We start from the raw sequence: 26,786 nt of genomic DNA, 5'->3' as shown, positions 1-26,786 counted from the left end.
GTAGACTGATGTGAATGATATGATTAAAACACAGATTGGTACATTTAAAAGCAGAAGAATTCAAGAGTGATCTCTAAAATTGTCAGATGTTTCAGATTGCTATCCTTTCATGCCAGACAATTAAATGGGAAGCCCAAATAAAATGGAAACACTTTAAATCCTTTCCTCTGGTGGAGCTTAAACTATGACAATGCTTTGGCAGAAAAAGCTAATGGCTCTTCTTAGTACAGCATCATATATCAATAACATCCCTAAAACATGTAAAACTAACCCTCCGATGAGTAACCTTTACCCTCGTGATTTGTTTTCTTGGGAGCATGGTAGGATGCTGGATTAAAAAAGTTATTTGGTTTAGTTAAGTCATTCAAGTGAATTGCCCGCAGCTTTCCTGCCTGTGTTGACTGAATTTTTCATTCCTCAAGAAAGATAGGCACTTGTAAGCATTTACATTTACACACCCTTGCACATTGTGGGTTTTTTTCCTGTCTCCATCCTTCTATTTTTTACTAACTCCACTTTTCCACCTCCTCGTGAGATGGTTGTATTTGATACCTACTGAATTCTTTATGAGATGTCTTTTATTCATATCAGCTGCTTCTGACTTATGTTTGGAGAGACATACCATGCTTAATTAAAGATAATGTATCATTGTAGTGGCTCAGAATGGAAATTAACTGTAGATTTAGTATGAGACTAATGCAAACAGTGATGCATTCCCTGGTGTAAGTTTACATAAAGCAGGGAGAGTAGGTCAGCTGAGTGAAAATACTTTAGGCAGAAAACATTGCAAACCAATGATAATCACCTGGCCAGGAGTGTCTTATGTACTCACTGGAGTGGCTCAGGTTGATTTTGTGGTTATTATTTTTTTACACTTATGCCTATGTAATCCCAACTCATGAATGGACTACTTTTTAATTTGGTCCAATTATCCTCAGAATAAATTTAGATAACGATAGATTTTTGTTATGTTTGTTCATGCCTCCAAAAATAAGCACCAATATATTAGTGTCAGATTAAAACCAATGTTGTGGTTGACTGTAACCTTTTAATGGCCCAGGTAAATTAATGAAGGGTAACAATCCAGAACAAGTACAGATGAGTGTTGCCAGTTTTGCTTATGATTTAAATTCTAAATACTGTGCCTGGCCAATAGCAAAAAAGCCATGTACTCTCATATTTTGTTGGACCCTCTTTAGCTTTAACTGCGGCACATATTCGCTGTGCCATCGTTTGAATAATCTTATTAATATCCCGAAGATTGTCAGTCGGTTTAAGGTCCTGACTCTTGTGGCCAATCCAATGATGTCTCATGCTCTGTGAATCACTCATTCACAATTCTAGCTCCAAGGATCCTGGCATTGTCATCTTCAGACATTCTTTTGTTTTTGGCCACATGTTGTGTTTACAGTGGGCTGTTTTAGCTCTGATTAAGAAAGACATTTTGAACTTACCTCATAGCCTAACATAACCACACTCTTCGGTCTCTCTGCAAAATGCTGCTATTCTGGAAAATGAACACTTTGTTAATTGATACACCTGCCATAGTCTTCTTAGTGACCCCCAGTAGTTACCTCAGGAGCAAGGCAGTTAAAATGCCATCTGTAAAACTACAAAAGCCACATTACATGGAAAAGAACCACGGGCCAAAAAAATGAAAAGTTCGGAGAAATGTGATGCAGCAAGTATTGCATGACTACTCCTTTTTCTTTCATGTCCTTTGGACCTATTCTCATAAATGAATGAATGTATTGATGGTACAAGTGTGCATGTTATTAGCTGTACGTAAGATTTTTGGATCTCCTGTCCTGATGATGTCTTCCTCTGGCATTTAGATGTCAATGGACAAAATTCTCTCCCCCCTGCCAGGTGTTATCCTGCAGCAGCAGCAGCTATCACAGCCATGTTAGCTGGGAAATGGGTTTAGACAAGCTTTTATTTGTTGGTAAATAATCGCATTTTGATTTAAAAAGGTTATCCCCCTAACCAAATTATGCACTCCAACAGCACTTCTGTATCCCCACAAATACACACGCAGCAAGAACATTGGCAAAAATAAGTGTATGAATGCTTTTCCAGAACTAACTTAGCACTGTTTATCCAGTATTCATTTACTGGGTAAATGTGGCCCTTTTGTCTTGTTGATAATCACAAAAATGAAAAAAATCCTCATGTATGATTTGTTTGAGATGATGGTCCAAAAAGGTAATCTAATGCTCAGGATACCTGTCCAGTCAAAAGGAAAATGGCTATGGCTAACAGGTTAGATTCTTTGTGCACTGCAGGCATCTTATGAATGACTGTGTATCAAGAATCAGATAATGGCCATTTGCACAGCAATTTATTCTTATGACATATATTATAGGAACCTTTCTGGGGGATGTGCTACTTGAAAGATACAAACAAAAACAACTAAAACTATCATCACAGGACATGACAGGCAAACATATGCTGCTAATTTTCTACAATTAACTTTTATCTTCAGTTAAGAATTATCACTTCTTAACTGTTCATGTAATGGTGATGTGCAAATGGAAAAAAATGTGTATGTGTAAAATAATATTCATTAGAGGAGAAAGCAACAACTCGCAGCCATCCACCCAGAATTGCATTTATTGACACTTTTTCTTCTGTGCACGGCCTCATCTTTGCCAAATTAATAATTTCTGGACACAAAGTTAGTTTCACCCAGCAGTCATAAACAAGTCCAAGTGTTGAAGTCCTTGGCAGCAACTGAAAATAAACAAACAGAAAATGATATAAGTGAAGAGGTGTTGGTAGAGACAGCCATATGCATCATTCTGGCTTCTAACATTAAGGTGAATAAATCAAGAAAGATTTTCTAATAAGTATGCACAAATTAGGGCCTGTGAGATGAAACAAGGACGATGAAAAGCAATCAAAAGACTGGAGACTGTAATTTCATCAGAGATGGCACCCGGTTACGACCTGATGGTGGAGTCAGCCAACACTCAGCCATCTGTTTACTTCAGAGAAATTGTGATATGACAAGAAGCCAAAAGTTGGCATGTAAAAAGATATCAAGCAACATTACAATTATTTCAACTGACTGCCCACTTTAATCAGACAAATTAGCCACATGTATTTCAGAAAATGGGTATGGAAAAACCACTTGGTGATTGCAGTACAGAAGATGCTTTATGCGTAATCCTTGGAGTGCTTTGTCATAGCTACACTTAAATCATCAGCCCTGGACAAGTCTTACTTTCACATTGCATCATGTTAGATGTCCTAAATAGTTATTTTTATTGCCCAGCATGTGCTAGTGTGCAGACAGATGGTCTATTACGTACATTTATTTTTGTTACTATTTAACAAAACATGTTCAAGGTATGTTATGAGTATGGGTTTAATGTCCCTATTCTCAACCTTAATGTTTTGGTATTCACACCCAAATTGGAGGAAGCTGTTAGAAATGACAACTCTTTAACATGCACTCTTTTTCAGCAGTTCAAATATACAGTACTGTTAAAATTCAAATTCTCATCATTTCATTTTTAATATTCTTTATCTAATCCTTAGTAGGTAATAACTGCTTAAAGTCTTGGATAAGTGAACATAATCACGGAAGGGATTTTTTTCCTGTATGATGCCCCGTCATGCCTTTACTGCAGCTGTGTTCAGTTGATGTTTTTCACGAGTCTTTCTGCCTTTAGTTTTATCTTCTGCTTGTAAAGACTCTGTCAGGTTGAGATCAGGTGAATGACTAAGCCTTTTAGCATATTCAACTTCTTGATCTGGTCTGTTTTGTGTGATCTGTCTAGTGAAGTGCTTTTTATTAAACTTAGCTCCATTTGGCTGAGTCTGAGCAGAGAGTATCTCGATACACTTCAAAATTTATATGACTTGCCTTGTCCTGAGTGCTCCTTTAACCACATAGCAACAGTTAAAAAATGCCACACTTAGACTCAACTTGTCCACAATACAGACAGTCTAGTTAGTTTTAAGCTCTGTCAGGGAGGATTCCACACATTACAAAGCTGCAATTACTAAACCCTGTGAGTATTTTCAATTCAATGGAAAACATTAGATCTTGTTATGTGGTGAGTTTTAAGCATTTTCTGACTGAGGTGTGTATGTTTATCCATTCTACATGGTAATAATGGACAAGTTGGATATGCCAGAGCCTTTTAGAAAACTCTGTTTCTCAATTATAATTACAAAGCTGGATATTGACATCACTGTCATCTACAAGTTAGAAATATAGCATAAATTTACAGCATAAATCTTCTTGATAAGCTTCTTTGTACATGCCCTGCTGAAATATACACTGTGTGGAACAAAATTTGAAAGTGCTCAGAAGTTTTTAAGGTGAAAAATCTAGAAGATCTTTATTTCCTGTAATAGTCATTCCTGAGTAATGCCCCATTTGTGTCAATTAATTCATGTTCTCTCTTGTCCAACAGCTAAATGATGACCTGTCAAATATGCATACATTAAAAGGCCCTCCCCAGAGCAGTGCAGTGCTATTTAACTAGATGTTGAAACAGCAACATCTCTATTAAAGTAATTCACAGCTGCTCAGAATCAGTTCAACCATGGAGTTGACGATCAATAGAGCAGCAATTAGCAGTTACCATCACCACATAATAACCACCTAATCATTTGCAAACTTTCAAAGTTGAGTTTCTTGCTTTATAAAGTACCTCAATTCTCACATTCACCACTGTAATGATATGCATTGCTGGTGAAAAATAGCAGATATAAGTACAGTTAGATTATTTTATATTCAAATGTTCTCTGTGGTGAACAGTTTTTATCAATCATAACTCTATGTAACACAGCTGTTCCACTCATTTGAAACTAATTCTGTGTGTGGATAATAGGATAATTGTTAAGCCCGAAAGGATAATTATCAATCATCACAAGCTCTACCCACTATTTTTGCCCATAGCACTTGAACAAAAATAGCAAGTGCATGTGCATTTTGTTGCAGTGGTACAAGGGAGCGACTGCAAAATCAGAAAGCCAACAACATAGTTGAAAGAGAGGGCTAAAATGAAAAAGCTAGGAGCGAAAGCTCACTTAATAAGCCCTTACAACTCTTTCTCAGCACACGTAAGTGTAAGGTTAAATCATGTCAAACACTGTTAAAAGAAATTGCACAGTTGCAGTAAATGAATAGATATGGCAGTTGATAGACTTTTGGAGAGGGATAGGCAGGGTTTAAATCTCCAGAAATTGCTCGTAATGCATTGAAGTATTGTGTCTGTAGCTTGGCAACAACTGTGCTGATGAAGTCCTATGCATTATGTTGATAGCAGCGCAGAGCAACACACATATACCTACTAAAATACCACAGGTGAACTCGAACCAGAATTCTGAATAATAGTTGTTTTCCTTTTTATGTGCATTATAATTCATAAAGCAGTTCACACAGCATTCAGCATGTTTTCTGATATAAGTTCTATATCTCTGACCTGCAATGGCAGTGATCACCTGTGGCGACCCAGGTATTCCAGCAAACGGACTTCGATTCGGTGAGGACATCACAGTGGGCCAGAACGTGACTTTCATGTGCCAGCCAGGCTTTGTGATGATAGGAAGAGACTACACTGTCACAAGAATCTGCACCAACAATGGAACCTGGAGTGGAACGATGCCAGTATGCCAAGGTAAATACCCACAAAATGTACATTTGAATCTGTATCATACTCACACTGCAGTATACAGTCAACTTTGATAGTGATCAAACACTGCTGTAACACCTTGGCATGCTAACACTTTGTCACATACAGTATAAAGAGCTTTCTCCTTACTCCCTGAGATTTAATGAGATTACCAAGGAAGGTGACACAGGACTTCCTGTATGGTCTGATAGTGTCATGCTGTACGCTTAATGCAAGTGACAATGACACATTAGTCTGGATGCTTGCAAAACTGAAAGACACATATTCATATTTCAATATGATCAGCATGTATTTGTGTGCACACTTGCACAAGAATACAAACATCACATACATGTGATCTCTACATTACAACAATTTGTTGAAAAATTCCAGAAACGGAGCTTAATTGTGAGCCCATCAGTGGTACTTCAGACTATAATTTATGATCCTTAAGTAGAGGTATAGATTAGCATTTCTGCTGTTGACACCGTGGTATTGTAGGGAAGATTAACTTGTGTAGCTAACAGTTCAGATGTACACCAGGAGAGGGAAAATTCTACAACACACATAGTGTCTCACTGTTGCTAAGAAACTGCTCCCAGGCTGCTGTGTCAGTTACATTGAAGCAAGCTGTTATTATGTTTGCCTCTTGAGAAATGGCAAAGGACAAATTGAATTTGAGAAAAAGAGGCATAGTGTGAGAGACTGACATAAACCCAACCACCTGTTGGAGGAATGTACACAGGCAAAATCCAGAAGGGCTGGGAGTTGTTGAAAAACAAATGCCCACAAACAATTTCTTACAGTGGAATTGATCATCAAGGAAAACACAATCTCTTTTGATCTTATTTTCTTATATATTTATTTTTGTCTAAATATATCCCAGGTAGCATTTTTGAGCCACATATTTCTTTCCCTGTGCAACTTTGTGCACAAGGAGTTTAGACCATCAAAACTTGAACCGATTAGCAACACTCTCTTTCTCATTATTCTCAAGGCCTGTTCCATTGAATGCTGAAGCTGTTGAACGAGTTGATTGTTTCCCAGTTGTTATATCTATTTAAATGGGGAAAATGAGAGGCCAAGATTGTAGACACGTGTGCAAACATGCAATTCCATGCTCCACTATCTGAAGGCACATGCAGCTGTCTGTCCTTCTACTAATTTGTACGGCAGTTGCATGAAGAGCAGTAAATCTCAAGAGTTTAGGCTTCTTTGTCATGTACACCACCATGTATTCATAGAATCACATGAGTCCTTGCAGCTATAGGCATGTCTCCCCCGTGGATACACATTCACAGAGTCCCTCACATCAGCTGCAGCCTGAGTGCTGTCAGCTCATGTTGACCTGTATGCAATAATAGATGACCCACAGGGTCCTTCCGCCACCTCTCACACTCCCACTCGTCCAGTAGTACTTATTTCTCTCATGGGGTAAATGAATAAAAGAAAAGCAGGAGAGAGGAGTTTGATTGCTAAGTAGGTGCTCAATATTAATTTTGCCATTTCTCAGTGTCGATGGGGTATTATGATAGAATACAGATGTGTTCTAGTTCCTCCTTGCCAAGACTTTCTTCCTCTCCTTTGGTCTCCTTCAAAGACTGTTAAGAACAAGTAGTAGTAAACCACATTGTTAATCTTGGCTTTTTTAAATCATCTCTAACCACTGAAATATGTAACAAATTAGAAAAGGACAGAGAAAACATCTTTGTTTTTTTCAGTCTGTAACTGAAGATGGTGCCTATTCCATTAAGTGGGTTGACTTTTTGTTCTTTCCTGATTGGTTTTAAGTTGAAGGTGGAGCAGTTCAAGCGGGGTGAGTTGTTTAATTCTGATGCGAAGCATTGCATCTGTCATCTTGTCACAGATTTAGATAATGTGCCATGGGGATGTGGGCAAGGAGGAGGGGTAAAGAGAGATGGAGAGGGAGGTAAGATATAAAAGCAGAAAAAGACACATGGAGAAGAAACAAAGAGGTTTTACATGTGCTTACTCCGTGCATAATTTTGCACATAATGTGTGAATGTCAGTTCTAGCCACGGCGTTCACGTGTGATGTGCATATACAAATACTGTAGATGACGCATCCTAAGCCTCACCCAGCAAGGATTCAGTTTGAATCCCAGGTTTGGCATGTTCAGCTAAGAGGCACTAATGCTGCTTAGAACTACTTAGGAAAAATGGGGCCACTCTTTGCTTCCTATTCAGTTCTGCCTGCCACCCATGCCTGAGGTTTTTCTCATGTTTTCAAGTAATTTCTGCATATGGGATTAGAAAGCCTACTCTTCTAATCAGTGTAAATTGCCTACTTTGCACACGTGTGCTTGCACATTTTCTTGCTGTCACTTTCCTCTTCCTTGTTGCTTTGACACATATTTATTGCAGGATACTTTACACATACTACTGTGCAGTGGCCAGTCGGGCATTTTAGTTCAGTGTGTGTTCAAGTGAAGAACCTTCTTTTTTGGGATTCAAGAGCAGCATTATGGTTGATCCCAAAGTGTCAACATTAATTCATTAACTTTCAAGAAAATGTATTTAACTTTTTTCTCCTTATAAACTCAAGAAAGCAGATTACAGTAACTGACAAAATAACGCAGAAATGATTGGGACATCAGAGTGGTTTTGCTTTTTCATTTTTATTCTTCATGGCCTGAATATCTTTCCAAATACATCACACCTCTGAGCATATATACAGTATACAGCTGCAAAATGTCCATATGAATTGCTTTGGATTCGCTGCCAAACAAGAACAAAAGACGGTTCCTCCTTGGAGAAAATCTGTGAACATCCTACTGTGGCCTGTTCTACATTTATTGTAAGTCATTGCGTAGAAAAGCGAATAAACAAAGAAGTGTGTCAAGAAAGTTGTCCATGTGTGCTACCTTTGTATTCAGTCATAATCAGAACATGGAGATTACTCATTTTTAGATTTCAACCATGATGTAGTGTACCAATAGCTTTAAACAATCAGAAGTCTTGATGTAATTTTGCACTTTAACTAAATGAAGAATCAAGTCATTCTCAAGATCAGAAGCTGACATAAGATAAAACCTGTTGTCAGTTCAACCCGAGTCATTTATTATGTTTTGATTCTTTAACCAAGGACCAAAAAATATCCAGCTGTAATCTTGGTTTGGCTTAAAAATCATTGGGACCACATATTGCATGTACTTGCACTGCACTCTGTTACACTAACTAGTTACTTTAAATAGATTCATGTCCGAATGATGCCTACTAATGCTGCCGGTGTAAGCAACCATGACCTGTGCTGACATCTATCTATCTGTCTATGTTTTTGTTTGAAACTTTTGTTCTACCATCAGACTAAACCTTACTTTGAAAGCTTAATGAGACAGCTTGACTTTGATTTACCTTGATTTGTCTTTTTAGGCATTTCACCTGAAGTAAGTATGCCTGAAAGAAACAGTTTGAGGAAATCTGGATGTTGAGGGAGGACAGTAACGGTTAACAAAGAATTCCTGTAATCTTTTCTCGTCCCTTAAGCCCATATTCTATCTGCATCCCACAGATCCATCTCCAAGTGTGTCAGAACAAACTCTGAGCTTTATTATTTATGCATTCATTTAGATTTTTTAAGTTTTTGGCTAACACAGTCATAAGATGTCCCTTCATTTTTCATAGATACTATTCAGTGTACTCCAAGCAGAAACTGTAGAAAAATCCCTCACAGTTAAAACACTGCTTAAGATCTAGTTTTTACTCAGACTCAACCTACGCTCTGTGCAATGGAGATCATTTTGTGCTGCTTTCTGTTGCTTCTTAATATCTATAAAATAGTAACATTATTCGATGTGACAAATCATGTTCTTTAGTGTTTTATGTAAAAGTGGTCTAAGATTAAACCTGCAAGAACAGAAAATGTATTCCTATGTTCAGCACATTTGTACCCCTCTGTTCCCTTTTATCTTAATCACCAACAACATTTTTCTAATCTGTAATAGTAATGAAATCAGGACTTTAATTGATAAACTGTACCATTTTTAATCCTCGGCTAACCTGTTGAAGTTCTTATTTGTCCAGAATAGTAGAAAGAATCTGAAGTTTCTGAAGAATTTTCTGAGCTTTTGAGTTTGTGCCCTCAATATTTTCAAGACCACTCACCTTTTCTTCTTCTTCTTTTTTTTTTTTTCCAACTAGAAGAAGAACTATTTGACCATTGCTCTCTGACAAGAATCTATAGCCAGTGTACAAGAATCATCTATAATGTAAATTTCACTCTCAGTTCCAAATCGTTCACATTGGAGAGAAAGGCCTGTGTTTTCAGGTTTTGCTGGCTGTTTTTGTTTTGCTCTCAACTTCCAAATCCTTTTAAGCATTGTCAAACATGTCTAAGCCTGTTTTGTATGTCCTCGCTATCTCTACAGTGGTGACATGCCCTACACCGCCCTCAATTCCCAATGGCCTCTTGGAGGGCTCAGCCTTGGAATGGGGCACCAGTGTGAGCTACCTCTGTCTACCTGGCTATGAGCTGTCCTTCCCTGCAGTGCTTACCTGCACAGGAAATGGGACATGGAGCGGCGACCTGCCTCAGTGCTTGCGTGAGTCACCATTTCTTACCTTTGTACTTACCATCATGATAATTATGATAGTGCTGTAATTGTAGTAGTCTTTCTTGATGTTTAGACCAATAAAGTCTGTGAAATGTCTTATGAGGCATGGCTATTTGCACGAAGAGCTTAATTGAGCTTTTTTTGAGTTTTTCTCTTGATACGCTTTTTCATATGAAATGTTGGACTCGTAACTAAAGCCTGGCACCCTGCTACCTTTGTCTATTGATCGTGATCTCTTATGAATTCATCATTGGGGAAAGAAAGATTAAATCTTCCGCCTCTCCTCTCGTGTTTGACTGTAACATTATCTAGTTTTCCTCTTTGTATGAAACTGTGAAAACATGAAAGAATAAGTGATAAGACAAGTTTGTCAAAGTTATAATATTCTCCATTTTTCTTTGGGAAAGTAGTGACATAAAAGTTAATATCTCAAAGGTCCCTTGACATCAATATGCAGCACCTGCACTTTCTTTTACAATTTGTCTCAGACATTCATTGCTTGACTATTAACTTTTGTTTTCCAAGACAAACCCCCAAACGCCAATTAGTGGCTTGCAATATTAGACGGTTATTTCAAGTCAGTTAAATTTATGAACTTCATGAATAAGAAATTGACTTTAACATCAGAGCATGAGCTGAAAAGTTCAGTTATTATACAAACAGAATACAACAGACCAAGATGCAAAATGGAGATTATTTATGTTGCCGCTTGTTGTAACATCAAAGTCCTTTCTTGGATGCTATTGATTATACTGAAAGCATATCTGGGTTTTCTTTTTTTCTTCAGTGTGTTATGTATCTTATTAGGTTCTCATAAAAGCTGAAAAATGGCTTTGTGTTTAATTGAATTGTGAAAAATGTTGAGGTGGAAAAGGACATGAAGTTCCACCTGTTCATAATGAATGAAAATTAATATTTCATCATTAGTACATTAAATGGAACCTCTAATTTACATGTTGATTAAATGAAAAGTGAACTGACCTCTAGTCTCAGGTCAAAGCTGCTGTGTTGATGTTGAAGATGATCATCCCAATGGAGCCACAAGTGAATTCTCTTATGCCACTTACAACATTTAAGACCCTCTCAGTCACCTTTGTAAGCATACTAATAACCTCTGCTATGCATGATTGCTCAAATGGTGTCTTGCTGTCATCCGAGTCACTTTTGCATAATAAGTGTCACACACAAATAAAAAATTAAGAGGGGTAAAGTAGTTACACATGTTTGTTTCTCTCTGAATGCTTGTTAGAACTTCCTTGAATGTCTGTACTCAGTGAGTTAAAACAGATGATTGAAACAGCCATGCACAACATTCCAAGTGCTAAAAGAAGTGGTTTGTTTTGTTTAATTTGGTTCTTTCTCACTGGGGTGTCACAACACAAAAACTGGTGATTGCAAGCAGTTTTTTTGTTGTTGGTTCTAGTTTAAGACAGACCTCTTGTGCAAGCAATCTCTTCCATGAGTTATGGGTTTCATTAGCTGCGGTCATTAATGATACATACAGTAACTACAGTGCATTTCTTGCTGAAGGAAAGAGTTCATGAACTGGAGAGAAACAAGATGCTATGCAATTGCTTATTTAGATGCTTATTTAATATATATAAGTATTTCAGTACCACTTGCTAAATCACAAGAAACCAAAAACTTTCTGAATGTGACAGAGTTTGATACATGTCGCTGTGGTTAGTCAAGCGAACACAGCCCTGTGTGGGTACTTCTGCATCTGCAATGTAGGTGACAAACTGCTTGTGTTTGTTACTATGCAGGTTAGAGGCACAATACCTTCTGCTACTCTAAATGTCCACATGGTGGTTGTTTCTTTTATTTCATGTCAGTCAATGGGCAGAGTGCTCTCTGATTAGCACTATACTTTGCTTCATACTAGTTTGTGAGAACCAGATATGATTTGTGCTTTAGCAAAGCTAAATGACCGAATTCTTGTTTACGCCAAAGTGCCCTGGTATCTGTACTCTGCTATTATGGGTAAAACCGGCCATCTGGTCATAAAATGGATAAGGTTCGACATGGTAAATGTACCATGTCTAGACGCTGTCCACTGCCATTATGATGAGCAGTGACATCCCTCAACACACTACAATCATTTTTCCACATCGGCACCCTCAGAACAACCTCTTGCAGCAAAGTGAGCAAGTAACCTTCATACTCCAGTATAGTGTTTAGCCTGTCAGGCAGAGAATTGTTTTTGACCAAGTAATTAAACTTAATAGCTCCATTACTCGTGACATAGATGCATGTTCTAATGATCGTGTGAAATAGACTCAACTTGAGAGCCACTTACTATAAATATAATTTTGATCAATGCCCAACTTTCTGTAAAGATCTTGGCTCCCTGCGGTCTGCATACTTAAAGTGGCAGCAAGACTGTGATGAATCACTGAAGTTTTTGCAGAGGCAAATAAATGAGAATGGAAACAGGGAACAAAGGAAAATGCTGATCATATTTGGAGTAGAAGAGGCTATTATCTATGCATTAAAATGTCAGCACAGCACTATCTTAACCAGTCCTAGGTGGTAGTTATTATGAATAATGATGCCATTATAAAGAGGTAAGTCCTTAGTGCTCACAGTATAGAATAGAGCAAAACTGTACATACTCTGTTACTTTATAAATGCAAACATCTGTCACGAGGAAGCTGTAAATGCTCATTGGCCAAAAAGATCTTTGTATCTTTACATGAGATGCAGGTCAAAATAATCTCACTGAAATTGTCATAACATGAAAGTTCATTATGTTGAAGACTTGAGATATTTCTCATTTTCCAACAAAGTTTTAAATGAAGAAGCAGATTATGTAACAGACATTAGCTGCAAAATAAACCTGATGAGTTTGTTAAGTTTCGGTTAGTGGAGGATGATTTTAAAGTCACCGCCTTGCTGATCCTTGCTGTTTATTGCACAGCAGAAAATAATAATCGTATCTCATCTTGAACTCAGCACTTTCAGTTGAGATAGCGATCAGCAAAACTATGACAGATGCAATTAGTCTGCAAAAACAAAACCTTTCTTAAAATCTATCATTTCTGCGAGCATTTGCAGACAAACATGATTAAGATGCATGTTCATGCTCCCTATAACTACACACAGGGAAAAGCTAAATTCAGTATGAGAATGCTAGTTTCACATGTCTGCAGGGATAAGTCTGTGATCCCAACTTTGAATCTGGTCTCTGCATACTGATGACTTCAAAGCATTGATAATTCATCAAAGAAAAGAAGAGCGGCAGTGAGAGAGAAAAAAAGTTTGACTCGTCTCCGTCTCACTCCGTCTTCTACACATGTACATACACATGCATACAGAGGCACATTAAATATGCTGAGCTTGGTTTGGCCTGGGGCCATTTCTCTTATATATCCATTAAACAGTACATCATTTCCCTGTGGGTTCAAGCTTATGACTGGTGTGCTTGTCACCTGTTTGGCCTGTATTGTCAACCCTCCAAGAAATACCAACTGAATACTAACTCTTACAACGTCATTTGAAAAGTGACAAGAATCGTTCTCAGATCTTGCCAGGCATTTGCATTTTTATTTGCTGTCATATCAGACATGGTCAGAATGGTATCTTGGAACGCACAATGCAGTGTTTTCAGAGGAGACCAACAGTATAAGGAAACATTTTCTCAGAAAAAATATGGCTCAGAATACAAGAATTAGTTTCTCAGATAACAGGATTTGCAGTAATGGCTTTATTCAGCTATTCCTGCATGAGCTGGATTCTAATCTCCTTTTTCACAGTTATCTATTATGTCAGGGATTGGTTGTGGGAAGACCCCCGTTAGTTCATGACTTGTAGGTGGAGCACAAGCAAGAACTTATCTCTGTCAGCAGACCTCCTCGCAGCAGCACATGTCAGGTCTAGAGAAGCAGCTGCCTCATTATTGGCTTGATCCCGCTGTGTTCTGGCTGCGTGACTGAATGCTGTGACTGTCGTCCTCTCCTTTGCTCTCACACACACTGAGCATTTATGAACCTCCGACAGTTAACAAGTAGCTTTTACTTATCACCGCTGTCATAGTGGTTTGGTGAATGAACATAGTAAAGGACGTATTTTGAGACTGGAAAGTACCTTTCTTTGCTCACCATCAAACAAATTCAGCCTTAATTATTCCAGTCAGTTTGATAAGATGTCAATGAGCAATAAATGGAAGTTGCAGCAGTTATACTCAATCAGGCTTCATCTGCTTTCAATTAGGCTGGAGTCGCATTAGAAAAGCAGGCTCAGAGAGCAACACCAGTAGCAAATGGTTCCAGTTGAGTTAACCTCAAGGCCCTGTCAGAGAAATCAATATTTTACTTGCTAATTATTTTGATCTCAGATTGAGAGCCATTACCTCCCTGACTCACTCTTTGTTGCTAAGATGAATATTCCCATACCTACTATAACTTCTCATCAGCAAGGTTGATTGTTGGAAACAAAACATGATTAGAAGGAGCAAGTCGTCCTTAGACAAGGATGTCAATGTATCTGCCCATTTAATAAAAAAAAACAGACAGGGGCCCTTTTTTACAACAAGGGCAATGTCAGTGCACTTTGAAAAATTCAGTCTTTGAAGACTGTCTAAATCATGTAGAAAAGACAGTAGTTGTTATGATCAAATAAATCGGATACAGCTTATCAAGGACTGCAAAGCTTTGAGTGATAATTGAAACCATTGTTGGCACCCGTGTCTGATCATTCATGGGTACAGCAGAAACCCACAGAGCCTATGATGTCCTGAATTAGATACTCTGCATTCAGTCGGCGATCCTATGGGTAACAAGCTAAAAAAGACAATTTAAAAAAAAAAATTGCATATCAATAGGGCAACAGTGGTAATATAAATTGATAGAATTCAGATGTAGTATTTATGTTTACAGAAACATCTGTGTTGGATTAGTTGGCGTTAATGATCCCATCTAAACAGTATCACTGGACTTTGCCTCTGCAGCCAAGTTCTGTGGAGATCCTGGAGTGCCTCCCAAAGGACGGCGAGAAGGACGTAGCTTCATCTTTAAGTCTGAGGTGACATTTAGCTGCAGCAGCCCCAACATGCTGGTGGGATCAGCAACACGCATGTGCCAGGAGGATGGCACCTGGAGCGGATCTCAGCCTCGATGCATAGGTATTGAATATTGCTCTGTGTGCTAATTCAGCTCGTCCACAGATGAACTAGACATGTTTTTTGTTCCCTGGAGGAAAGCTTTTTTTAAAAAAAATTTATTCAATAAGTAAAGTGGGCCTCTTGTCTGCTGGTGCATGGGACTCCAGAGGGAAATTGCTTTTTCATTATCATTTATTTCCCCTCTGTCTTATTCTCATATTTGGTCTGCTGCAATTCCTTTTTGCCACAATAATTTCTTGTTTCAGAGCCTACAAGAACCACATGTGAAAATCCAGGGACACCTGAGCATGGCTTCATGAATTACACTACAGGTTTTAAGGTAAAAATACATTTATAATACAACATTTTATGAAATATATCTTTATGCACTTTAGTTCTGATGGGAATTTATGTAAAAAATGTATGGCAAATAGAGCCAGAAAAATGACAGTTGGAGGTACACTGAGTTGAACTTAGAGTGAGATTGCTGTATCTCTGCCACTTGAGTTCCAGCCGTCTCAAGCCTGCGGTGTTGGCAGTTCAATGCCTGGACCCTCCACATGTCAAAGCATTCTTTAGCTAGACTCTGAACTACAAGTTGTTTGTGATTACTGGAATGAGTGTTCTTTTTTACAAAGTGTTTCTCATTCACAGAGATTAAACCGAGCTTTGTTTTAGAATTTAAAAAAATCTTTTATCATGTTATCCATGTATGGTGTAGTTTGTTAGCAGCATAATATGAGTAACTTTACAAGCCATGTATTAAAAAAATGCATAGGATTCCAACAGATTTCTCTGTGTATTTAACATGTATTTAACTCAATGTACATTGTGTAGTAGATATAGATTGATGTGTACTCGGCCAGTTGAATAAATATGTATGATATTCGAGGTTCCCAGGCTTTTGTCTGAAAGGCAGGGGGTGGATGAGTATGAGAGCTCATAGCTCTACTGTATTTACTTTAAATACCCTCCTTCAAATGGGCAGTTGCGAATGGATTTCAAAGTAAAATCAACATTTCCTGCTGTTCCATTTCCTGACAATGTTGCATGTGTCCAAGGATGTTTCAGTGCATACGTGTTCTTATGATGTGATTACAAGAAAGAAAAACCAGCAGGGTTTCTCTACTCCTTTAAATATCTTTGTGATGAAAAGGTGCATATCAAGATCTATTTCTTTTGTTCAGTTGTCTGTAGTTTGAACATATATGTAAACCAGGTAATGACCACTGGTGAATGTTCAGTGTTTCACTTAAGAACCTTTTTATTTTAGTGTCATAAGTTAAAAGCACACCTTTTCTTTGCAGAATTCAGCTGAATATCCGATATGGAATGTGTCCCAATGATAGATGAATGATGTGTCACTGTGATAGAAGCTGAAAAAAAAACTATTAAGATAACATAAAGCAATTAGCTTCATCTTTTGTTTTTTGTTTTTTACCTGAGAGCCATTTACTTTACTTTTTAACATCTTTGCCTCAGTCGGGAACACAACTAAGAGCCATTGCCTTCGGGAATAGTCCCCATCTGCCTCCACACACTATGGATAATCATTTGAAAAGGAGAAAAGAACCCTTTAGTGTGCAGTATTTCTTCAAAGCTCTTTAGATTTGATGCTGGGAGCCTATTGGCATTTGCATCAGTGTATTGACTCCCTCCACTTTGTGTGCTTTCTGTTATTGTCCAGGTGGGCAGCAGAGTGGACTTCCAGTGCCAACAGGGACATCTACTCCAGGGCTCCACTACAAGGTTGTGTTTGCCAGATCTAACCTGGACTGGCATCCAGCCTGCCTGCATTCGTGAGTGCTTGTTTCTTACTCTCTCGCTGTATCTTCAGATCACTATCCCTGTCTTTGTTTTTCCACTAACCCTTCAGGCTTTTTGTCACTGTTTATCCAGATTGCTGGCTGTTCAGATACTTTCTTTATGCTTGTTCTCAAACAAGCACTTCCCACTCTCACTCTGCCTCTATCAATGCCAAATACTCTCATTCACTCAATTCTGTCATAACCTCTGACCTTTCAGTGGTTTGCTTCTTGAACCTCAATCAACCTGTCAGCATTCTGAGAGTGAATTGTTGACCATGATTAGTCTTTCTGTTTGAACTACCTGAACTGTAGACCAACGTCCAGCCAGAGTTGCAGTTTATCCCATTCACAGATAAGTGGTTCTCAAAATTCAAAATTATGAGGGGATCCAGCATTTCAGTGGAGTGTCTTTTTTAACTATTACCGTCTGAAATCCTACCAAAGACTGCATTTTACTATTGTAAACCATCGAGTTGTTTAAGGACAAGAGTATTTTGATTAAACTTTCCTATCTTGATTTCATAACTGCTAAAAGATCTGCTACCTACTTAAATCTTGGAGGCATTTATACTGAGAAAGCAGACAGCTTGTAATACCCAGTCTTCATTCTCTTCCACATGTACTCTGTGCCATAGATTCATGTGTGCCTGTGTGTTTGTTGCAAGGGAAGAAGAGAAAGTTTCAGAGAGATTGTTAGTCCTTGAATATGCACGTTCTTTTTTTTTTTTCTTATAGAACTGACCAACAATTTCTTCAGAAGACAGTTTATTAGGAAGCCCTAAGTGGAGCTAATGTAGTTTAGTATAATATCACTGTTCTCAGTCCTGCTTCAATGAGAGCTAAAACGTGCAATAACTGTTTCAGACACATGATGATTCAACTTTACGTTAATTTAAGTTCAACTTTAAGGCTGCAGTTTGTGATACTGGTGAATTGAATTATGTTTCCTTCCAATGTGGTTCTAATGTTTAGTCTCCCTCTCTCAAAACATTAAAGTAAATGTGGTGAGCTCAATAGTTCAACTGAGTCCTGACCTGTGGCTTTTTGCTGCATATTATGATCTACTTACTCTCTGCCCGTTTTCCTGTCCAGCCACTTTTAGAGTAAGGCCACTGGTGCCCCACAAATTTAGGAAAAAATAAGATCAATACATGCTATTGAATGTAAGCACACTGAATTTACGGAAAGGGTGATTAAACAGAATACTCTCGAGGGAGCAGCACATGTAACACTTCTCTGCATGTCTTCTGACCATCCAGAGCTGCTTTCACGTGGAACATTTGTGGCTGCGTGTGAGCTGGTGAGAGTTTTTTTTGCTGTTGACCTGTACTCTGCTTTCCTCTTACACTAACATATTGGGGATAAGTACAAATACATGCAGTATTAACACAATAAAGAGCCTCACATGCTATTCTCAAGATGTTGTAAAGAAAAAGAACACACAGGGGTTTTTCTAAGTATTATTTTTACAGTGCTTGCTGTCTCCTGCACGCTTTAGACAGCCATTTCCCTGCACCCCCCTGCTAACATTGCCAGTCGGGAGAGGGCATCTCCAACAGAAAGCCTCTCGCTGTAATGTACTTATGTGAACAATAACTGTGGAAAAAGACCATATCAAATTGCTCACACATTCTCCTGAACATCTCCGAAGTTCACATGTAAAAATGGCTTTGAAGTGTGTGGTGTTGTATTTCTCTGTCTCTATTTCCCCATCATTCCTTGTTATTTTGCTGTCTTCGCTGAATTATTAAGCTGCAAGCTTTTTCCTTGGAGACAGAAACTTTTATTATACATTATCTGGCAATGCAGCACTTTCCCATACAGCTGTGTGCGTGCTATTTAAGCTTTAGGACACAAAAGTTATGAAATAAATAATAAACTAGGTTTTATTTCTCTGGTTTATAGCTTTGTCAGCTTGCCACAGTCATTCTTTTACTTTCTTGAACCCTCATAACTTCAGCTGCAACTCTCACACTGACACGGGTAAGAGGGGCAAGGTTTGATTGTTGAGCTAAAACCATTAAGGAAAAAGTGCTATATCACAATTTGATAGACACATTTATTCAAGTATTTGTTTTAAATGTATGTGTAGTTTATACTCATTATACAGGGCAAATTGATTTAAAAATAATTGCTAATATTAGTTGTAATTATCTAAATTATTGCAGTTAACCACAACATTTTACAACAAGAACATTCATAAAAGCAAAAATTTCATGGTATATTCTTGGTGCTCAGATTTAAATAACCTAAGATGTTCATTTTGATAGCTGAGAACAGGGAAAGTGTAGAAACCACACCTGTCAACACTTCACTTGACAGCTCTGTGCCCATTCTTGCTCCACTTATTCCCTCGAAGTGTTGACGTCCTGCTCACTATGGAAAGATTCAGTATGTCGCTGTGCCCTGGCTCTTTAATAGCATTTATTGCAAATGGTGTGATAGTTGACTTAGATGAATCAATTGTCAGAGCAAATTTAAGCCATTTTTATGATAGGCTAAAACAAAGTACTTCTAGACTGATGTAACCTAGTATGCTTGCAAACCCTTAATTGCTTGAAGTTGCTTGGTCCTCTGACACACACTTTGTCGGAGGCCTGATTAAATATATAGTGTATACACATATATATGTATAAATGAAGAAATTTAAAAAAAACAAAACTATAACATGAGAATAATATGGAAGATAAATTACTGAACAAGAATATAAATTAAAAGTTTTTTGATATTATTCCATTGAAATAGAATAATTACTAAATATCACTTTCAAGTTGTTGATCACCAGTTTTATTTATTATCCTTTACTGAATTATACATTTTGCATTATTATGGAAATGCAAATAAAGATCCAACTGATGTTTAAAAGGCCTTATATGGGCCACTTTCTCAGCAGCAGTATCCTAATGTTTAAGCCTCAAAATAGACAAAGTTAGCCAGGGCACTGAGGCACTGGTTGTTTTTTATGCTCCGCATTAAAAGGAATTCTTAATATTTAACAAACAGTGTGTTTAAATAACATAGTTAACATCATAGCTCCAAATGATGTGTAATCAAAATTAAAAGATGTTGACAAAAACAAGAAATGTATAAGCAAAAAGTCATTGTAGACGTAGGCAATGGCTTTAGAGCACAACAGGTTAAATGCAACAACAAGTTTATGACTGAAAATTGCATTGGTACTCCATATTCTTTTACTATATGTGTCTTTCTCTTTAGGCACCTGGCCCTGCTCTATCAAATGAAGTGGCTTGAAAAATTCCTTGAGTTTCTTTTTTTTTTTCCTAGTGGAATTAAAATAGATAAATACTTTCACATCCCCCTTTTACCCAAACCATTTTAAAATTAAATAAAATTACTTTAGCATCACATTACATCAACATAATTTTTGTAACAATAACTCTGAGCTACCACTTATCATACTTTTTATAAATGATCTTTAAAGATCAAATGAACTCACCCCCCAGCTCTGTCACACACTGACTCATTAACCACCAAGTAGCTGAAACTTTCAGTTCATATCATACATTTACTTCATGCCATTGTTGGAGTTCTTCTTTTCCCATTTGTCTACATCACCCTGTTACACATTTGCATGACAACTACATGTATCTAAAAGGATTGTAAGGATTAATTGCTACAAACTGGAATACCTATAACATTAAAGCTATGATTTGTACATCAATAGGCAGACTCTTGGATTAGATAAATTGCACCATAAACTGGCCAATGGACAAATTATATATTTAAAAGTCAGTTTATTAAGGCTTCACTGCAGATTCTATAGTTTCAAAGCAAAATTTCCTTGTCACCTGCACAGTAAAATGTCATAACCAAACTAGTGGTCTGTGGAGTCAGAACACCATTTAAACAACGGATCAGCCGGCTTGCCGCATACTGCTCTCAGATGTTCTTGTGAAAGCTGCAGATACACCCACCATCATTGTTTGAAAGGTTAAAAGAAATTAAGTCAAATGATGTACCAGAAATGCTTGTAATTGTCCGGTCTTTTATCAGATAGATTTGCATGAAGGTAGAAAAGGGTATCAGTTATTGTTGCCATGGAAAAAGTGAAAACTTACATTTCAAACTTACAAACTTCATTTAGCATCAGAAAATCTCATTCTATCATTTCAGCTGTGAATTAGACCTGCACACATTTCAGGTGGAATTTTTCGTTCTTGTTTCATGCAATTTATTTTTTTGCCACCACAGTTGGCATTCTTTGTTGTTTTTGTAGTAATTTCAGTAACACTGCCATGTGAGGCATGCTGTAACCTGGGTTTTAAGGTGCTTTAATGAATAAGAATTTACTTTCTTACTTCATGTCAGAGTAGCCTCAGCACTAAAACTTTAAGATTTCAAGATCAGTTTTTAACTGTCTGCTTCATGCAAATGATTTATTTGAACCTTGTTCTGTGTAATGGGATCCAAATTAGACTCTGATTAGCTGTTATTACCTTTGTTACACCGTGAACGTTCAGTGACCATTGGTTATATGTTAAGTAAGTTGTATTTGTTCAGGTTGTACATTGTAGCATTGGGCAGCAAGAGATTCTCTTTTTGTACTGGTATTTGTCACTAAAGACCACATACATACAACTCTATTACTATGTTTTGGTTACTGAGAAGTGACTCGTGAGTATGGCTTTTACTTAATTGGATATTAGAGAAGCTAAACCAAAAGGGTACAATTTACAGTATACACTATAAGGAAATTTTTATAATGTAATGGAAATATTAGCTGGGATCATATGCATACAGACTATGTGGGTTGTCTGCATTATGGACAAACAGTGGTAATGTATATCCATTTGAGTATGAGTGCCTTTGCATGGATTCAACACTTTGTTAAACCTCAGTCACAAGAGAATCATAAATCCTCTAAAATAATTTTATCTATGATTAAATGGAGCTCTGTGACTGTAAAGCTACTTAAATTGATTTATCAATCAGGGCAACATTTCTTGTACTGCTGGTGAATACAAAATCTTGGAAAATAGATGTACTAGATGCAATGGATACAGGGTTAACATCACTTTATCTTAATTGCGTTATACTTTCAGCAAATTCATATTTTTGCACATAGATGCACCCCAAATGTCCTTCAAGAAATGTATGCTACCACCAGATCATCGTTTCAGCTAAATAGAACAGGTTGTCAAAGCATCAAGGGTAAAATGTTTGGATCTGAGTGCACCTTAACTACAAACCAACAATCATGTAAAGCTCACAAGCAACTCTGCACTTTTTAGAATGTGTAGCTTTGTTCATTATTTGTGACGAAAAAAAAGCTACCTTCAACATAACAGGAAAGATACACAAAAGCATCACACACCAGCAGGGCTTTCTGTCTGACTTTGTCTGTTGGTCTGTTTGCTTAATTAATGCACTCTTTAGCTATCAGACATGCAAAACTTTAAACTGAGAGCATTACATGTTGTTGAGAGAAGAGAAAATGTGTCCTCTAAGGCCTTATATAATCTCAAGAGTGAAGCCCATTAAGCTGTTTGAAGTGTGAACAAACACGACACCCTCAATAGAAGTTGATATGGAACATGACATGTCTTTGATAAAACAATCCTTTGGCCTCATAAGGGTCTTTAGTATTCACGGCCCAAAAACACTACAATTTATGTAGCCTAAGAATGTGCTGACAGTGTTATTTTGGCAGCTTTGATAAACTTCTGCTTCGACACTGTCGAAAGAAATTACTTTTATTTTTAATCTGTTTATTCATTAAGGTCTCCTGATTAAGGACTTATATACATATATATGTACACACACACATTTTATAGACTTTGAACAAATTTTATGTTTCTTAATCTCATTTCAAATAATTGAAAAAGATCTGGATAGCATACACAGTTATCCTTGTACTCTCCCCTTCAGTATGTCATGTGAACTCAATTTCTATATCCTTTTGTAACTGAGTATGAGATTATTAGAGAAGTATAGTGCCAGATTTAAACTCTAGGCTGGAATCACCTTTGATGCATCTTAAAGCACAGACCTTCCATCTGCAGACATACTCATGTAAACAATACTGCCACCTCAAACACCAGAGGAAGTAATATCCAACACGAGGAATTTTTCTGCAGTCAAGTTTTTAGAAATTGAGTTTGATCCTGGCATCCCTCTCCACATACTATTGCCACTGATGTCATTAAGATGCCATGAAGGGCCAATTTGGTACTGTGACTCACTTGCAGCTCTCATCTGTTTGACAGCTGGCAACGCTTTCTTTCACTCACAAGCTTCACAATCATTTTGCTATTTTCACATTATTGTTGATGGCTTAGAGCCTGAATGCTCAACCCAGTAGTGTTTTTGGTGGTGAGGTGATTTGCACACATTTTGGTGTTTATTGATGTGACACATTGATCTAGATTTAAGCCATATGAAATAAAAGTTAGGAATTTGATATGGTCTATAAAAATCAACAGTAACAGAGTTTCTGCCTAGATTCTGATTTTTCTGTGCTGCCAATTGGGAAAGTACTGGTTTCCTGTTTTTAATCAGATTTCTTTTTTACTAAATATGCTTTTCAAAACTGCTGAAGTGGAAATTTTAAAACTAATATTAAAACTAAATCCCCCATATATAAAAAGAAATAAAAAGCCCATGGATTTTTTTACAGCCAAGACCACATTAAGGTGCCTTGGACTCCGACTCAAATCAACTATTTCTCCATCCAACCATTAGCCAGACTTTATTTGCATACTACAATGCATCAACAAACACAACAACAATGTTGCTGCACCAGATACCAGTCGGATAATTGGAAGACTTCACTAAAAGATTTATATGATATAGAAATTGTCTTTATAATTTTAAGTCTGATTTATTATTGCAAATAATTATTATATATGCATACCAAAATAGACGATAAAAATATGAGATAAAAATAAAATAAAATATGAATAACAATAATAAATGCTGCTTGATGACTTTAGAGCATCTGTCTCTACTGTGTGATACTCCACTGCTTTAAAAAGGAAAAAGTCTATTGAATATAAAATAACTTGCACTCCAAACATGATGTTATAAAGGTGTCAAAATGTTTCTCTTTTCATATGCATACAACACTCAATCAGCCCAAATGATTAAAGATATGAACCTAATATAACCTATTTGGCATTTTAAACAAACTTAAATTAACATTTGGGAATTTATGGACTATTGCATGGACTATGTTTGAACTAATCACATAAAATCAAACAATGTTGATCATTATAATAACTGTTATAATAATCACAAGTCAGATCATTACTATATTAGCCTGGTATTAGCTTATTTTGACAAGTCAAATCTGTAACTGTGGATGATCACTGGTTTTGGGTTTAACTATATTTGTCAAATGTTATGGTTATCAAGCTAGTTAACTAACTTCCTGGGACTTTGACTTTGCTGGGTGTAAACTTATTGAAAGTCGCTGGTATTATTAAATGTCCAGCTAAGTTGGGTGGTTTTTTTGGAGATGTAATTTTCTGCTCTTTGTCTTTTTGGGTGTTTCCTGTCCAAGAATCTTCTGCCCTTTCCTAGACATTCAAAGACATGCACGCCAATTTAATTAGGTTACCACTTAAAGCTATTTTTTTTCTTTTTTTCCCTTCCAAGCCTTGTTGGCCCTCTATGCCATTATGCCCTGGAGTTTGAACCCCTATAAACTTATGCATTAAAAAAAGTACTATTGTCAGCTGTGGTTGAGCTGTTAGAGTGGTTCCTCAACCAGAAGGTCTGCAACATGTTGATTAATGTATGATTTTAGGGAAAAAGTCAGACTGCTGTGGAGAAACAAACCTGGAGGAGAAGCTGCTTAAGACTTTCTACCGCTCAGTCAATGAAAATATCTTAACATACAACATCCCAGTTTGGTATGCAGGCAGCACAGATGCAGATAAGAAATCTCTTCTGCGGAATATTCGCACTGCTGAGAAATCATCACCTGCTCACTTCCCTCACTGCATGGCATTGCCACTGCTCGCTACCTCAAAAGGGCCACCACCATCTCAAAAGACTCCACACACCCTGGACATGAACTGTTTCAGCTGCTGCCCTCAGGCAGACGCTATCGGTCCATCTCAGACTCACACATCTGGATATAGAAACACTTTCTTCCCTCAGGCCATCATTGCACTGAACTTTCAATCACTTATTGAATCCATGCATATTATCTTTTTATTCTCTTGTTGCGCTTTACTGCTGCTGGTTGCAGAATTGATTTGCACTATGGACTGTTTTCTTTTATAATTTTTAATGGTCACTCTGAAAGAGCTCCAGCTCCGTGGAGAGAGGACAACCTTATCAGGACTGTATAGTAAAGTGGCCAGGTAGAAGCCACTCCTCAGTAAAAGGCACATGACAGCCTGTTTGGAGTTTGCCGAAAGGAACCTGAAAGAGTAACTATGAGAAACAAAATTCTCTGGTTTGATGAAACAAAGATTGATTTCTTTTCCCTGAATGCCAAGTGTCAGGAGAAGGTTCATCTTCTAACAGGACAGCGACCCTAAGCACACAGCCAAGATACGAAGCATTGGCTGCAGAACAACTCTATGAATGTCATTGAGTGGCCCAGCCAGAGACCACATTTGATTGATCAGAACCTGATTGAATATCTCTGGAGAGATCTGAAAATGGCTGTGCACTGACGCGCCCCATCCAACCTGATGTAGCTCGAGAGGTTTTACAAAGAAGAACGGGGGGGAAACTGCCCAAAAAATAGGTGTGCCAGCTCGTAGCATCATATTCAAAAAGAACCGAGGCTGTAATTGCTTTCAAAGGTGTTTCAATAAAGTATTGAGCAAAGGCTGTGAGTACTCAAACTTTTTTCAGTTTGTTATTATGATGTATTATGTGAAGAATTTTTAGGGAAAAAATGTATTTAAATCATTTTTGAATAAGGCTGCAACATAACAAAATGTGGAAAACGTGAAGCGCTGTGAATACTTTCTGAATGCACTGTATAATACATACAGATATGTGTATCTGTATGTATATATGTATATATATATATATATATATGTGTGTATATGTATGTGTACATGTATATATGTGTAGTAAGAAACGCTGTATGAGTCCAAGTAAATGGAATGACAAACATATGAATTGTTTCACAACATACGATTTTAACACAAGATTAACATAACATTAACATAAGATTTTAAAAAGGCACTATATAAGAATAGACCGTTGCACCATTCAAGTGCTCTTAAATCTCCCTGCAAGTGTTGGGCACCATGATTTGAGCTGCTTATCCTATTTTTCCTTTGGATTCTGTCACATTTCTTCAGACTATCTTGGAAGCATTTGTGAACTACCATCTTCACATCTCAACATAGATGATCTGTGGGATTTTGTTCTTAGGTTTTGTTGGTTGTTTTTGAGCAGTCTGAGGTTCACAGGTCTGCCAACCTGTTGTGTTGTGTCCCTTCTGTATTTTCCTTGTTTCGCAGAGTTTTTCCAAAACAGTAAAAAAATGTGTTTAATTGGACCAAAAATGTTTTTCTTTGTACTTCAAAGTTTGTTTGAAGCTTCTGTAAGTCTTTTAAAGTGACCTTTGATTCCTTGTCCACCTCCCTCACCGAGACCCTCATCACATACTCAGTGTGGTTGGACATGGAAGTTGTAGAAGACCCTGGTGGTTCCAAACTTCCATTATTTTACAATCCCTGAAG

The 26,786-nt window shown here is 37.4% G+C and overlaps 1 protein-coding gene across 2 annotated transcripts in view; it reads left to right on the top strand.

Annotated features, from left to right (window-relative positions):
* The window catches only part of LOC140316729 (CUB and sushi domain-containing protein 3-like), a 241,286-nt gene that overhangs the window by 202,839 nt on the left and 11,661 nt on the right, over positions 1 to 26,786 (top strand). For both annotated transcript variants that reach the window (XM_072394678.1, XM_072394677.1), the window contains 5 exons: positions 5,454 to 5,636; positions 10,018 to 10,191; positions 15,152 to 15,325; positions 15,571 to 15,644; positions 16,992 to 17,103. In XM_072394678.1, coding sequence (XP_072250779.1) covers positions 5,454 to 5,636; positions 10,018 to 10,191; positions 15,152 to 15,325; positions 15,571 to 15,644; positions 16,992 to 17,103 — 717 coding nt within the window. The remainder of the gene's footprint in view (positions 1 to 5,453; positions 5,637 to 10,017; positions 10,192 to 15,151; positions 15,326 to 15,570; positions 15,645 to 16,991; positions 17,104 to 26,786) is intronic.

Source organism: Leuresthes tenuis, unplaced genomic scaffold, assembly GCF_036924035.1.
Source record: "Leuresthes tenuis unplaced genomic scaffold, fLeuTen1.0.hap1 SCAF_10, whole genome shotgun sequence".
NCBI classification, from domain to species: Eukaryota; Metazoa; Chordata; class Actinopteri; order Atheriniformes; family Atherinopsidae; genus Leuresthes; species Leuresthes tenuis.
Note: the sequence above shows the minus strand (reverse complement) of the source record. Positions and strands in the feature narration are given on the sequence as shown.